Source organism: Saccostrea cucullata, unplaced genomic scaffold (assembly GCF_032062105.1).
Source record: "Saccostrea cucullata isolate Sc308-1 unplaced genomic scaffold, CSIRO_AGI_Scuc_v1 ctg443, whole genome shotgun sequence".
Taxonomy (NCBI): Eukaryota; Metazoa; Mollusca; class Bivalvia; order Ostreida; family Ostreidae; genus Saccostrea; species Saccostrea cuccullata.
Genome location: NW_026932961.1, coordinates 296,910 through 314,099, shown reverse-complemented (window position 1 = coordinate 314,099; position 17,190 = coordinate 296,910). Strand labels below are relative to the sequence as shown.

At 34.3% G+C, this 17,190-nt stretch overlaps 1 protein-coding gene across 2 annotated transcripts; it reads left to right on the top strand.

Annotated features, from left to right (window-relative positions):
- Positions 1-574: 574 nt before the first annotated feature.
- On the top strand, positions 575-11,728 carry LOC134236661 (4-trimethylaminobutyraldehyde dehydrogenase-like). 2 transcript variants are annotated; one of them, XM_062718835.1, is made up of 10 exons: positions 575-708; positions 1,520-1,692; positions 2,398-2,543; positions 3,955-4,084; positions 6,140-6,384; positions 7,068-7,175; positions 7,595-7,714; positions 8,366-8,554; positions 9,271-9,494; positions 11,252-11,728. In XM_062718835.1, exons 2-10 carry the CDS (start codon positions 1,527-1,529, stop codon positions 11,457-11,459), a joined length of 1,536 nt encoding a protein of 511 aa, XP_062574819.1. In that variant the 5' UTR covers positions 575-708; positions 1,520-1,526; the 3' UTR covers positions 11,460-11,728. The 2 variants fall into 2 exon arrangements, with proteins under 2 accessions (XP_062574819.1, XP_062574818.1); XM_062718834.1 differs by having other exon boundaries at positions 619-708; positions 1,502-1,692.
- The last annotated feature ends 5,462 nt before the right edge of the window (positions 11,729-17,190 follow it).

Genomic DNA, 17,190 nt, shown 5'->3' with positions numbered 1-17,190 from the left:
TGGAAAAAAATTACTGAGTAAATTATTGAATAAGATGATATACAGTACAGGCGCGTAGCATCGTTTTTGAAAGTGGGGGGGGGGGGGGGGGGGCAGCCAGAGAAAAATTTTTTTTTACTTACCTGAAAAAAGATGACAAGCAAAAAAAAAAGTTGCCCAAAGTCGAGAACCCCATTACGTGGGGGAAAGGGGGGGGGGTAAACCTTTTCTCAGTGTCAACTACTTTCAGTACCAATTCTAATACTACATTTTCGGTACATCACTGAATCACTGAAAGTGGGGGGGGGGGGAACCAGGCTTTCAATTAGCATTTCCTATAGCATAAGTAAGGTTGCCCCTGCAGTAAATCTATATGAATATACATGTAGTATATATCTGGTTCTACAAATTGCAAAATTTTAAGCCGGTATGAATACAAACTTTAAGTTAAAAAGTGAAACACAAATCATTAAACAAGCATGTTAAACATGGTACACAGTAAACAAAAATGAACATCAGAAAGATTTTTTTTATATACAGCAATATAAGAAGTTTAAAAAAATGAATGTTGAAGAACAAAGTAAAATGTGTGAAATAAGTCAACTTCCAGACAGAGTTACCCAACCTCCATGACCGCCTCTCTAGTAAAGAAGGTAGAAAAGCTCACCGGTGAATATTCTGAATTTCCTTCAGTCTAGAGTTCTCAGAAAATAAAAGGAATTGAGAAGGGTAAGTGCTGCTCTTTACCAAAGAAAAACAAAAATAATTATTGTAAAAAGAAATTACTTTTAAAGATTTCTGATGGTCAGAATTGTACATTGCATAGCAGACACAAACAGATCTAGCCAAAAGTGCTTATCAGTATCACGTTTTGTTTACATGAATCATGATACACGTGATAAGAAAAGTTAATATGCTAAAGATGGCATTTGAATACTTAATTTCATTTCTGAAATTTCATTTGTTTGAGATAAACATATATATTTAGAAACATCTTTGAATTATTTCATAAAGCACCAAAGCACATTTACAATCATGATAATATAGGTATGTAAAATTATTTTTAGACAATTTAAAATATACACAAAAGCCAAAAAAGGCTGAGATATAGAACTAGAAATTGACATAAAGATTATAAAATAAGCTATAAAAATTAACATGTCTGATGGTGAAACCATAAAGGCTAGTGCACATATTTTTAAAAATATTTATATTACAACTTAACAAATGCTCTCAAGTGTAGTTGCAGAGAAAAATTGGACAGACAAAGCAGAGAGCTACCAAGACCAAAGTGTTGCAAAAGCCTTTGTTTTATGCCACTGCTTTTTGGTCACTTAATTTGGATGTCATTTCTTGTATTTTATGCTTTTCCCAAACCATAATTGAGATGTATGGTAATTGGTATGAGACACACGAAAATCAGTCATTCAGTGTATATTGTAAATGGTTACCTCCTAGAATTTTCACACTGGCGTCCCGAGTTCAATCCCATGTGTCTGAAATTTTTTTATTACCTTTTCAGCTTGATTTTTCCTTACAGACTGGAGATGTTAAGACCCTGTCAGTTTGTCCGTTGTTTCCATCGCAGTCTACATGTGGTGTCCGTCACTGGATCCTCCCCCCAGGTCCAGCAACCCTTGAACTTCCTCCAGGGTAAACGCTGTGATCCTACAGATTCTGCGAACAAATTCGATTTAAAGTATCCAGCAACAGGTAAAATCTATTCTGTAATGGGACCGACTAGGGTTAGTCACGTTTTAAAATCAATTGTGTTTTAAATGATACCTATAGCAGGTTATTTTAGCAGGGTGCTAATTTTGGCATTTTGATGATAGCTAAAATTTTAATCGCTAAAATAGTCAATAATCTTCTTAGTGTCCATTTGCAAAGAGTTAAAACCCTGCGTCCCTTAAAATAAATTACGCCAACATTATTGGCATACCTCTGAGTAGGCAAAACTCCAAATTTTGCACCCGCCAAGAAAACCCGCTATACGGTATTATATTCTGTAATGATTAACTGTAAACAGATTACGTATGAAACATTATCATAATATTGAAATCCAAGAGAATGTGATATTTACCATTATAATCTCAGATAATTTAGCCCTGATCCCCAAAAGTACATCTGATCTGTACATGTATAAAGTAACGGCTCCCTAAAAGACCCCCACTGGCCGGGCTCGACAGTCCCGGCTTGTGCATACACAACCCAGACGGACAAAGCGAAATAACTCTGACATAAAAATAAAACAAAACCATCACAATTCAAACCAAATATTTACATCATTTTAGTTGGGCCATCTTTAAAAATTTGTTTGGTAGCCATCTGAAGTCTAACTTATTAAACTGGCTGGTTTCTTTTTTCAACCCCCAGAAAGCAATTATTTCTTAGGTATTTTTGTGCTTTTCAATGCAGATGAAGTTTTAAGACAAGTGCCTTCCTCGGGTCAGAAGGACGTTGATGAAGCCGTGGGTCAGGCCAAGGAGTCCTTCAGGTCATGGTCGAAGCTGTCAGGATTTGAACGGGGCAATGTGTTAAAGAGAACAGCAAACATTATAAGGGTAATTTTTAATCAGTCAGTTGGGAGAGAGCTAGCAATAATATACATTTATTGACTGAGTTCAAGGGCATGTTTTGTTAGACCCACGAACAAGACTATTTTCCATGGGTCTTTAGGCCCAGGGCAAACAGTTTAGTTTGAGGGGTGGACAAAAAAGCATTTTGACCGAAAACACAGTCAATAAATGTATTGCTATATATGTACCTTTTTTTTCATTTTGTCAATGAATGCAAATGAGATGTTGCTGACCCTGCCCTTTGTTTGAAGTAAGCATTCCAACATCTCATTCCCTGTTCAATCATCAACTTTTTAGCTCACCTGAGCCTTTTCTGATCAAAATTTGTCCGTTGTCTGTCGTCGTTGTCGTCATCGTCGTTGTTGTCATTAATTTTTCACATTTTCGACTTCTTCTCAAGAACCACTAGGCTAATTTCAACCAAACTTGGCACAAAGTATCCTTAGGTGGAGGGGATTCAAGTTTGTTTAAATGAAGGGCCACGCCCTTATTCAAGGGGATGTAATTTAGAAATAGTGAAAATTTGATGGCATGTTTAAAAAATCTTCTTCTCAAGAACCACTGTGCCAGGAAAGATGAAACTTATAGGGAAGCATTCTCAGGTAGTGTAGATTCAAGTTTATTCAAATTATGATCCCCAGGGGTAGGGCGGGGCCACAATGGCCGATCAAAGTTTTACATAGAAATATATAGGAAAATTCTTTAAAAATCTTCTTCTCTTGAATAGCAAAGGCATGAATAATCATATTTTTATGGAAGCATTCTCAGGTAGTGGACATTCAATTTTGTTCAAATCATGACCCCAGGGGGTAGGGCGGGGCCACAACATGGAATCCAAGTTTTACATAGAAACATATAGAAAAAATATTTAAATAACTTCTTTTCAAAAATAGCAAAGCCATGAATAGCTCTATTCATATGGAAGCATTTTCAGGCAGTGTAGATTCAATTTTTTTCAAGTCATGACCCCTGGGGGTAGGGCGGGGCCACAGTGTAAGTTCAAATGTAAAGGGCAATAAAGCTACTGGTAGTCAAAGAAATATGCAAGCATCCTTAGTTAGTGTAGATTCAAGTTTGTTCAGATCATACCCTCTCCCTTTTAAGGATTGTTTGGGACCACTATTGGGTTTCAACTTTTCAAAAATAAACTGATTTATGCTTTTTTCCTAGCCACATTGCTCAGGTGAGCGATGTGGCCCATGGGTGTCTTGTTTATTATTGCTCTGAAAAAACATTGGAAATGTTAGCATTTTAATAGTATTGATTATTGATTAATATAGGAAATTTTTTTAAAGGTATAGCAAACATTTTTTGTGGAAGATGGTTGTAGATAAGAAGAATATTGATAAAAAGAATGGATACCTTGACAATGAGTTGACTTTTTAATGTTGATTAGGAGCAGCTAGAAAAGTTTGCCCAGGCTGAGGTATTAGATACAGGGAAACCAATCTGGGAGGCGAGGTTTGATATCGCGGGGTGTGCCGATACCATCGATTACTACGGGGGACTAGCTGCCAGGATCTCAGGTTAGGGCAGGAATATTGCAAATGTATTATATTTAAAAGTACAAGATTTGGTGGAAATTGATTTTTGAAAAAGTTATTAAGATTGGATGTTGCACATTATTTTCTATATGATCTTATTTATGTATACCTGTGCAAATCATTTAGCGATGTGCTTAAATTAGGAGATTTATTTTCTTTCTGCCCAAGATGCTGTAAGGAATACACATCTAAATGTAATAGGCTTAAAGACCCAATTTTTTTTACCGTACGGTTACCTGAGGAGGGGGAGTGGTCTTAGTAACAGTGGTGTTATTTACCTGGAGACCCCCAATACCCAAGATGTCAAAAATCTATATACACGTAGCATTACACAGGAAGTCTGTGTCTGGTGATCAGGGTCAATATTCCGTTTCGTGTCTAAATTTGAGTGAAACTACTTGAAATAATTGAAATATTTCAATAAAAAAAAATTTATAAATACTTTCAGCGATATCTAATGAAGAAAAAATTATATACAGAAATATCGTTTTTATATTTTAAGAAAATGACAAATTAAAGAAAAGAACACAGAGTAAAACTACAAAGTAAACATACCTTTTTTTAATTAAACTTGTTTAAATATCAAAATTAAAAAAAAAAAAAAAAAATATTCCATTCATAGGTAGGCCTATCCGTCGTGTGAACACATACAATGTACCGTACCATGATAGGAATATTGCCTACGTTCTGATCAACAATAGTGTCGAAAATATTCACCATTTCCAGGTGTTCGTGTGTTTAAAAATTTTTTTATTGTTTGCAAGATTTCTTTTATACATTTAAGAATTGATCTTTGGCTGTATATATTCACTTTTTAATTTTGAATATTGGGTATTGACAGATGTTAGGAAATTCGAACTAAAAGTTACAATCTTGAAACTCCTAGCTGTTTCTTAGATTTCAGAACTTTACAACGGAACATGCTATAGACTGTATTCATATATACATAGTCCGAAAAATCTGACGTTTTCCTGGCTTTTTTACGATTTTGATATTTTACATGCCAGGAAAACATTTTTTCTGGCATGTAAAATATCAAAATCGTAAAAAAGCCAGGAAAACGTCAGATTTTTCGGACTAATATATACGTAGATAAAACATGGGATAAATGAATTTTTTATCCGTGCCGTTTGTGCTAAATATCTTTTCTTATTTATCATATTTCAATTTTAATCAGCAATTAGCATTTCTGTGCATGGACTGATCTAAATTCTACAGAGCAGATATCTTGGACAACATATCGCCTAAAATACGATTATAGCCATTGAGATTAAAAGCAAATATTTTATGAAGTCATGTTTTAATTACCTACTCTCAATTGTTTTTAAAATAAAATTTTACCAAGATTCTTTTTTAATCCCCGTGTATACAAGGCGGCTACATGAAAGTGTTTGACGCATGACCAGGCAATCGTTTTCAAAGGACACAAACTCTGACTATCAGGTAGCACGGGTAGCTGGCCTGTCAATCAAATCAGAAGTTATTGTTTTGTTAATGATTGACAGGCGGTAAATTGTTGATCTTGAATCAGGTAGATTTTGGGGGCGTTAACATAAAATTGGGTGTTTAAAATATTCTATTTTGAAATAAAATTACTGATTCATTGCAGAGAGAATTTTTTTAATTACTTTTGTAATTTTGAATTTTTGAAAAGGAAATTTATCTAAAAGTGTTTGTGTTCATCCATTAATGTGCCTCAGGCCCAAAAAATAAATCAATAGTTTCTCAGGCCAAAAAATTCAAAATTCAATGCGGCAGGCAGGCAGGCTTCTTCTTCTTCTTTTTTTTTTGGAAGCAGGTTTTACACCTTTTTTTCAGCCATTTGTTCATTGAAATGATAATGTCTACTAATTATCAACTTGGAAAAATAGAAAATCGAGTTATTTCCCTTTTCAATATTTCAATAAAATTGATCAATGCTGCCATTTTTGAAGTGATGCGACGGTGCCTGAGAAACTATTGATTAATTTTTTTTTGGCCTTATGTCTTTTTTGTCTGTAAACCTTTTACCCTTGTTACTCTTTTCTTAATTTTTAGGAGAATTTCTACCTTTATCCAATGGAAGCTTTAGTTACACAGTCCGTGAGCCTCTGGGAGTGGTGGGGGGTATAGGGGCCTGGAATTACCCCCTTCAGATGGCCTCCTGGAAGTCAAGCCCCGCCCTTGCCTGTGGTAACACCTTTGTGTTTAAACCTTCACCTTTGACCCCTCTGACAGCTGTCATGTTAGGAGAAGCTTATAAGGAGGCGGGGCTTCCTGATGGCTGCTACAGTGTGATACAGGTTTGTACTAAAGTAATACTGTAATCTTTGGACTGTATCAAGAGTGTCCTTGAATAATCTGGAGTTCAGAGGAATATGATTTTCTTTTTTAATATTTTTTACATAGCCAGAGCTGCCAACCCTTACGATTTTGGCGTAAGTCTTACAAAATTAGCATCTAAAATACACCTTACGATTTCTCTCTATATTCTTCCGATTACGGATTTTCTCGATCAAAGTTTATTTTACCGGCCTGTCTACAGTTTCTACTATTATAATTAAATATTCATAATCCTTACAACGCTTGCTTGTGTTTCGGTTTAAGGAAGACGATCGTATTCATGTCAATGTTTTAAAGTAAACAAAATTTGAAACATGCCTCAAATTGCTCCGATTGCATGTCCATTTACAAAATATCTTCAGTGGCTTTGGGCTTAGGTGGTCCCCGGACCCCGCCTTACTATTTGTCATTTCAGAATGTTGGTAGCTCTGCATAGTCTTTGAAAATATTATAAATACATTGACCGCAGAGCAAAGCTGAAAATACTACAGGCAACTTTTTAGAGCACGACTGTTCCTCTCAAAGACATGAAATAAGTGAATATTGAAAGTATGTGGTATTTTAGTACAGGACACTCATAACAACAGTGTATAATGTTATTCATATTAATAGCTCTCACTTTGTGTGTGTGTCTATTATATAGGGAGAGACTGAGACAGGACAGCTGATAACCTCTCACCCTGATGTTGCCAAGGTGTCATTCACTGGTAGTGTGCCAACTGGCAGCAAAATTATGGCAACCTGTGCCAAGGTAACAGTTTTGTACAGGGCTCTCCATAGTCTGTATTTGAGGCCATTCAAAAGCCCAATTACCAATTCAAAAACTGTAAGGTATTTTGTTCTCTTCCATTGAATGTAAATGTGCTCATTTTTCCAATAGTCATTTTCAAGATTTAAGAATATACAGTAAGATATAAATTTCTTCAGCTATAAACAAGTACTGGTATAGAAGTGTAGATTTGCAGGTCCTTAGAACTTTGCAAATACTAAAGTTTATCTGTACATGTAATTGTAAACTGATTGAATTTTCACAGGTATTTGTATTTGTGCTTTAAATAACATCTTTTCAGAAAACATTCATTAAAATAATAAAATGCATATTGTATGATAAGTTTTACCCTATAGCTAGTTTTCTTCAATAACATTTTAGACTGGTATCCTCACTTTCAGGATATAAAACATGTAACTCTGGAATTAGGAGGGAAATCCCCCTGTATTATTTTTGAGGATGCTGATCTCCACAATGCAGTATCTGGAGCCATGCTGGCCAACTTCTTAACACAGGGACAAGTAAGTCCAACGTTATGCCCTGTTCACATGAAAAGTTTAATTTGCAATAAATTAATGGGAAGTAAACTAATGCAAATCAAACTAATGCAAATTAAATTGCGTTCACAAGAAACCTAATGCGAAGTAAACCAATGCGAATTAAAATTTTACTTCTACAGTCAGACGTCAAGTCTATTATGACGTCATTTGAAAATCACGTCACCTTATACAGAAGCAGATGCATTTGACATAATTTCACACATTTTAGTGATTAACACATTTTCCTTAGTTTTTCACTCAAAAATAGCACTAGGTCTTAAAGCTGATCACCGACAAGGGGTATTTGACTTGGATTTTTTGTAATCTTCATTCAAATTTTACACTTCTATGCAGTTAAGATTACTGCATCCAGTTAAAATATTGATGAAGTTTCATATCGAACAGATTTCAAGAAACTCTTTTTGTCAGGAATTTAGAAAAGTGTTGTGAAATCACTAATTATTGGTATTCCTGAAAAAAAGATAATAAAGATAGCCTATTTGAAGGTGACAATGTTATTCAAGAAAAATTGCTTGCAGCAAATTATGTGTACATTTTACTGATCATATTGAGCCAATTAGGCCACTTTGTTATTGTAAAGAAGTATAATGTTGCAATTACAAAATATTCTAGGTTTGTTCCAATGGAACACGAGTGTTTGTTCACAAGAGCATTATGGGACCATTTCTGGCACAGCTGGTAGAAAGGACCAAACGTATGAAGATTGGAAATCCATTCCATGATGATATAACCGTTGGAGCCACCATTAGCAAAGAGCAGTTTGACAAAGTCATGCAGTACATTGAAATTGCTAAAAAAGAGGTATCTGCATCCATGAGTTTCTGCAAATGTGAAAATCTTTCCTCAAGGTTAAAAGATATATATGTATAAAGATTGCAGCACCATAAAAATAAACAGTATACACTTATCTACTAGGCATGAGTGGGATAGCTCTTTTATCAAACCTGCGACAGGGAACTATTCCCCGAGGACTTGCCCGAGGGGAATAGTCCCTGTCAAGGGTTTGATAAAAGAGCTATCCCACTCACACCCAGTGGATAAGCGTTTTATTATACTGATGTATAATATAATTTCTGAGGTTTGAATTTTTTGGGAGTAAGATAATACTGCAAGAATAATCTGAAATCCTGATGATGTCACAAGGCTACTGAAGTCATTATGACATCATCAGTCAACAGATTTATTGCTGGAAATCTAAATTAGCGGCAAAAATTGCATGAAATTTTTCCGAGGGTGGATAGCAAAAACTATACCCCAGGGTATAGCTTTGCTATGGGTGAACTATGAAAGATAGCTATTTTACCTTCTGAACTTTATATAGGAAACATTTTAACAGAAGTATAATAAATTTTTCTATTTCCTGTTGAGTGGTTCTTCTAGTGAAATATTATGAGATAATAATTTTGAATTCTCTGTGTATACAGGAATCTACAGTATACTGCAAAAGTCAGTATGGTATTATTGCAAATCTATGTATTGGGTTATACATTTAAGCCCAATATCTTTTCTAATCATAGGGTGCGTCTGTGGTGTGTGGGGGTGAGAGAGTACATCCTGACCCTAGTTTGGGGGGATATTTTGTCAGCCCCTGTATACTGGTCAACTGTGAGGATCACATGACCGTAGTCAAGGATGAGATTTTTGGATCTGTCATGTCCATATTGACCTTTGACACAGAGGATGAGGTCATCAGTCGAGCCAACAATACAGAGTTTGGACTAGCTGCTGGGATCTTTACAAAGTAAGATTATTTAATGTGTTGTAAAACATAAATCAAAAGTTCACTTAATCATATACAAAGAGGGCATTCTGGACTTTCCCAGCAAGAAATGGTGTTAGCTGGATATGGAATTTATTTCACAAATGTGACAATTTATTTTAGACAATTTTAAAAGTGTACAGCAGAGTAAAAATTAAAAAAAAAATTCTGTGCCGTCATTCAAATGGCCAAAATAATACTCTATTAAATTTGTACAGCAATAATTATAAATGAACTAAATTAAAATCAGCAGTTGTTTGGCTAATTGGGTGAATTACATTGTATTAGGAGAGAACATATAATTGTCAGAGAAATATTTGACTAACAAAGGCAAGGTTATAGACGAATTTCACATTCCTAAGAGTTATCTCCCGTTGTTGGTTTAACGCTCATTTTTCCAACTTGTCCTTTGTAAGTTCAGAGGCGTAGTCACAAACTTAAAAGGGGGGGGGGGCTCAACTCCAGAAATTCTTTGACAAGCAAAAAAAAAAAAAGGTCATCAGACGGTTTTAGTGAGGGGGCACCAGCATATAGTACCTAAGTTTTCTGTTGTATTCTATATTATATATTGCCAACCCTCCAACATGTAATATCCAAGGGCGAATACAGGATATGTAATACGGGGGTATGGCATGAAATAATATTAGTCATATCACACTTTGAATGGTGGGGCCTAGGGGGCAAAGCCCCTGGAAGCTTTTGAGTTTTCTGTAGTTTAATAGTAAAACCAGAAACAAAAATAGAGGCAGTGGTTAGATATGTATCAAAGTATGGCATTAATAATATTAATCATATCATACTTTAAAAATTTTAAGGGTGTGCGTCCCTCACGCCCCCTTAAATCAGCTAGCCAAAGTGATATCAAACCCCTGTCTAAGCTGAATGAGAGGATTTCAAATAGTGTTTTTAAAGTTGATTGACATTCATCACAGCTATACCAAAAGGTTTGACAAAACTTACTTTGTGACTATGTGTTATACAAGAAATGGGATACAGCAAATAAATAATGACTTTCAGATGTACAAGGGGTAGCTTGTGATTCTCATTTAATTTTGTTAGATAACACACAGATGCTGAGTGAAACAGAAACGTCTAAACTTAAATTTATGACCCACACTCCCTATCCCAAACTGGCGAACACAAGAGGTCTTGACAGATTTAATTACTATATTTAATACATTACTATTTTATACAGCTATTACTTCAAGAGAAATGCTTACTCAGTTGTTGTTGTTGAAAATAAGAAAAATTGCCATAAAATGAGGTTTAATATTATTTCAACATAGCTGTGATTTTGTTCTACATTAATAAGTGGGGGGGGGGGGCACAGACATACTCTTGCCCCCCCCCCCCCCAGATCTGAAAGTGGGGGGGGGGGGCTAGTGCCCCTGCTGCCCCCTCCCCCCCCCCCCCCCCTGTGACTACGCCTATGAAGTTACCTGTTAATATTTTTAATCTTCAAATGTTATGGGACAATTTTGATCTGAATCTGTATTGCCAGAGTATGGGGCAACATGAAAAACATAATGAACATACTCACGTAGATTTTATTTCTAAGATACTGACCCATAAAGTTGGTAAGGTTATAGAGGGAAAACAGTGCCTTGTCCCGGTTGACCCTGGATTGACCCCGCAAAAGGGAACAACTTCTGTTAATGTGAAAGTTGTCTATAGGTAGAATTGTGGTGTATACATGTTATTCTTTCGGTATGATTCAAGAAGATTTATTTCTCTTTCAGCAACCTTCAGAGAGCATACCGAGTAGCTTCAGCGTTAGAGGCAGGGTCACTCTACATTAACAACTACAATGTTTATCCCGTGGGGGTCCCCTTTGGAGGATACAAGAAATCAGGGTTAGGTCGAGAAAATGGCCCTGACACATTGGACTATTACACACAGGTTAAATCTGTCTATGTGGAAATGGGCCCAGTGGAAGCTCCATTTTAAAATTATATCAAGAGTTTTAAGTCATGATGTGCAAGGTTTTATGTTTACTGACCAGGAATTTGTGCTCATTCAGAAAATAATAGGGTAAGAAAATACACACTTCTGATAAGATTGAAGTGTGTATTTCCATTCAAGAGTATAATTGCCCCCAATTTTTTATCCATCAAAATTGAGTTGAAGCATACATTTTCATTCAACTTCATATTATTCAGAACAATTATGATTATGATCAATGTAAAATATGATGTGTTATTATAGTTTGTTATAATAATTATCTTGAGGAATAGTGTACAACCTTTTAAATCTTTTTTTATGGATTTTAGGTACACATAATTTTTTCTGCATTTCTCATGAGGAATGCAAGACTTACATGTAATATATTTCATGAGAAAGTGTTGTATTTGACAATTATTGTGTCAAAGTATTATTTATGCTAATGTTTAGTTGTACAGATACATTCGTTTATGTTTCTGCATGTATGCTCATGCATGTGTATCATTTTTAGCTCTTCCGGTTAGAAACCGCTGTCATAAGATATAGTCGAAATCAATTTTTAATTTAGTGATACAGCCATTGTCCAGTACTATGTATTGAACCATTAACCAGTCTCTTTGATTTTCTGTAATCTTATTCTTTTCATTTTGTGCAGGTCGATCTTTTTACCTAATCTTTTTACCTGAAGCAGGGAACAATAACATATTTACATATTTTTCTTTTTTTTGAAAAACAAGATTACTTGTATGATGCAGAGTTGAATTATGTACAACTATTTGATATCATTAAAGGAAAATCACAATAAGTAGTACTTATTTCTGTGTGATACTGAGATATTATGGTCAAGACTTTAAAAAGACAAGATTGGGAAACATAATTTTAAACAGTGCATAATTTTTCCTGATTTGAATGCTGTATACAGGGAAATTTTTGCGCCCATTTTATTTTCACCCCTTTCACCCTCTCCTTGATTGGGCGAATTTAAAATGGGGCGAATTCAAATTACACCTCATAATTTCTTAAACAGAACTATGATTGGGCAAATTTTAAAAGTGGCAATATTGTTCACAAGTTCAAAAGGGTGAAAATAACATGGGGCGAAAATAACCCTGTATACAGTAATGGGTGAATTACTGGAGAGAAACATTAATGGCAAACTTGTCACTTTATTATGATTGATTAATTGTATTTTGTTGAGGTCCCATTCAAGAATTTTTACTCGTATAGAGATGTCACCATTGGCCGGTAGAGGGCTTCAAATTTAGATCTTTACTTGGCACTAGGGCCATTTGGCAATGAGGGATCTTTATCCTGCTGATGCCTTCTGCAACACGGGACCTAGTTTTTTAAGGATTTATGCAAAGGACCCACAGTGCTCACTTCAAAGTGCCGAGCACATGGCAAAGGAACAGTTAACACCTATTTTTTTTATTGACTAAGAAGTTAGTTGCGGCCGAGATTCGAACTCACTGCCTTCTGATCACAAAGGGAACACCTACCATCTGAATTATCACTGTATATGCTGTTTATATCTCACGACTGATTTATTACTCGGGAGAATTTTTTGGCTATAATCAATATTTTGAAAAGTACATTCGCAACTGACAAATCAATTGATGTTTCAATGGTTTCAATTGTCTAATTTATAGTGAACATTTTGTAAAACATGGCAATCATTTGGTTGAATATTGACCATTGTTTGAAAAATAATAAGACCAATAAGAATTTTAATAATGACAGATAATAATGCTCACATTTGAAGATTTTTTTTTTTTAATCAGGTATCAATTAAAACATTGATCTTGTTCAGACCTTTGCGTGTATAAATTATCAGTAGACATATAGTAGAATCCAGGTATAATGAGATGCTAGAAACATTGATCAAGATATTGATATTACTGAATTGTGTTATTTTTTGATGTCTGCATTTTACAAGTTGAAGTCAAATGGTATTTTAATGAAGACATACATGTACCAACATGTACCATTAAGTATGATTCCATGACACATACATGTATGGTGATGAGGAACAGTATCCATAAAACAATACAAAATTTGAGCGGAGCAAACACGGACCTCTAAAACATCAGAGGTGGGATCAGGTGCCATGGAGGAGTGAGCATTCCTTGCCGACCGGTCACACCCGCCGTGTGCACCTTGTCATGATTGGGAAATAACGGAAAAATCCGTTGTCAATTCGGTGTATAAATAATGGACTAACAATTAGTATGAAAAACGCCAGTCAGCATTTGACTCAATGAAAAATTGTATTTGCTGACAAGGTCATTGTATCGACCATAGAACTTACGAAATGATGACTTTAAACGAGACTGCTGATATTTTTGTTTCATCAACTTGTTTGTCAATAATAAACCTCGTTTTAGAAACTGTTCGTACGTAGAGCATGCTCTTGCGCATCGAATCAACTGAGATATATAAACACCGTATGCAGGTGATGAGGGTATATTGCCTTACAAGTACAGGAAGTTGACGACAGAAAAGTTTATCAAAAATTTATCAAAAGTCAAAACGTTTATCAGAGAGCTTTGCTGTTAGATTACTATTAACGTCTTTTTCAAGTAAAATATCCAAATATGAAACAAATGTGTCAGACTCTGTGGTATCTTTTATCTCAAGCTCACCAGGATATATAGTATTGACATAAGAAACATATGAAATAAAATAGTTCATATATCATGATATATATGAAGTATTGCAGTACAAAAGGAAGTTACACACACACCAAGGAAAAAAAAACAAGAAATAACAAAGAAACAAAATAATTATATAAATTATTATCATTTGATTTGAAACATTACAAATGCAATACTAAAACAAACATGTACATTCAAATTGATTACTACAGTACTACATATAGAAAGCATGCCTATTATAGAACGTCTTTTGTACATTTGCACCACTTTCCACTTGTTTTCCATTGCAAAGCACTTGTAGGATTTCACAGTACAAGATTACATTTTCTTTTTATTCGTAAGCTTTTGCATCTGTCTCTTAAAAACAAGTCTGCAAGAAATATAAAATGCCGTAAACCGTGTAATTCTGGAATGAATATACTGATAGAATTTCTAAATAAATTTCCTTGATCGTCAAATTCATCTAGATTACAAAAAGTTAAGAAAGATAAGAAGCAATTTTTTTTATGTATTTTTACTGGTGTAAGTTTAATCTTCCAACTTTCAAACACAATCGGCAAATATCATCTTTTCAATGGACAATGTACAAGTATCTGTATGTAGTTGCATGTATTTATAACATGCACTTAATTGTTTGGTAGGTATGTCAAAAAGGAGGATTGAAGTAAGAGAGCAACATGTTTAATTTTTGAAGTTTACCTTCCTTCTGTTGTTGTTCTTGTTGTTGTGATCTGTTATTTTTCTTGTTTTTGGCTGTTTGTTTGTTTTTGTTTTTGTTGATCTGTTTTTGTTTTGTTTTATTTTATTTTGTTGTTTTTTTTTTGTTTTGTTTTGTTTTTTGTTTTTTTTTTCTTTTTTTTTTTTTGCTTTAGTTTTTCCTTTCTTTCCAGTTTTTTCCCCGAGCGCCAGATGTTTGAATTTCTTATGTTTTTATGTTGTCAACGGTTAAGCACAAACAGTAGACAGAATGCCATGCACACAAATATGCCTTGACAACCAATTTCTTTTAAGTGTTCCTGTATGCACGTGCTATTCATCCCCGAATTTTCATCGAAAATGGAGATAACGAACAGTATTCAAGCACTAGAGTCCATTCTGAAAACAAATAATGAGCAGAGCAAACACGGACCTTTGAGGTGGATCATCCCTTTTCTTCTCTGACAGGTCTTTTTCACCTTGTGCCTCTTTTCCTGCTTCATATTCCAATCTGACCTTTTAATTGAAATATGGAGATAACGAACAATATCCAAGCACAAAATTCCATTAAAACATTACAAATCTGAAGCAGTGTAAACACGGATCTCTTAAACATCTCCGTTGTGGATCCTCCCTTTTTTCATCTAGTCTTTTTAACCGTGTGTCTCTCTTTTTTTTGCTTCATATTCCACTATGCTGAGTTGAAATATGGAGAAAACGAACAGTTAATATCCAACTCAAAAGTTCATAGAAACAATATATAATTGGAGCAGATCAAACAGGAATCTCCAGAAATATCAGAGGTTGGATTAGGTGCCATGGAGAAGTAAGCATCCCCTTAAGACTGGGCACAGCCGCCATGTTCTCCTTGTCTATTATACCGGTATATCGGACAATCGTAATAAATATTCATTTGAAGGTTTCTCTGTGGAATTTTTTATTCTTCACACGCTGACATCAACATTTCTCTTTCTCGCAATCATTTGAAGGTTTCTCCATGGATTTTTTTTAACACACTGAAGTCAACATCTCTTTTCCTCGCCTTATATAAATTACATCATCTCTTATCTCGAATCAATTTTGTATGTACAACATGCCTTAAAAAGGTGTGTATAATTTGTTTCATTGTTAATGTACATACATTTACTAGATTCTGAAATGGGGTCTATTTTTTAATTTTCGTTTAAAATTTGACATAAAAAATTCTAAGCAGAGAGGATTAAATAAAATTTTTGAATGCATCTAAAAATATTTGTCTTAAACCTTCAGAACAATTTGTTTCGGTTTCGTTTGCCATTCTAGAACCATTTTTTATTGTATTTTTGTCCATAAATGAGTTATGAATAGAAATATCTATTGAATACTTCCAAACGTTTGTACAGATAAAAACAATTTTCTTTGATATATAGTTATCACTTTTAAAATTTACGAACTCCGTGTACTTTTTCATAAGATTTTTTTTCGAATTATTTTGAAACTCGTAGCATGTGTTTCTTGTCTCTTCTTCAGTTCTTAAACAGATATCTCTATTTCTATTATTTTTTCTGTTATGAAAGCAACACTGCATAGTTTGTTTTCCAATTTCCTCACAAACGTCTTTTGCCTCAAGATGCAGAGGAAGTGCAGAAGTGCATGTAATTGATATGATGATATGGAAGAAAAATGCCTTAGTGACTCCGGGCATTAACAGCTTCATTTCTGAAAACAAAAAACCCCTAAATTATCAAATACGTAAAACATACACAATTACACATCAAAATTTACAATAAAATGTTTTAATTACAGTTCCATTATAACAATTTATAATAATTATTATTATAAAAATTATAAAAATAAAGATATCAATAGAATAAATTGATATCACAATGTTAATTTGTAAGTTACGTTTCAGCATATCGTCCTTTCAAACTTATTTGATTTTTTTTAATTTGAAACATGATGAAAAATCAGATTATCTTGCATATCGTACCTGGTTGAAAAAGATTTTAAAAAATAGACAAGCTTCACATCTCTGTAAAATTTTATTTCCGGTGTAACGTTGAATATTGATCCGAGTTGAAAATTGACCCGGGGGTCATTTTTCAACGTTGAATATTGAACCGGGGGTGTTTTTTCTCCGTTGAAAATTGAGACCGAAAGTCGTTGAATTTATACCCGGGTCATTTTTCAACAGCTTCATATTTTGTTTTCTTATCCCTGATGACCTCAACAAGTTGAAAATTGACCCTGTTGAATATTGACCCCATCTCAGAGTTTGAACATTTTTTGAACTGGGAAGTTGTTTTACGGGATTTATCAGTATCTCTATATTTATATTTCGGTTTCAATGTTTTCCCTTTTCAAGATTAATAGAAATAAACATATCATCCCGTGTATATATGTACACT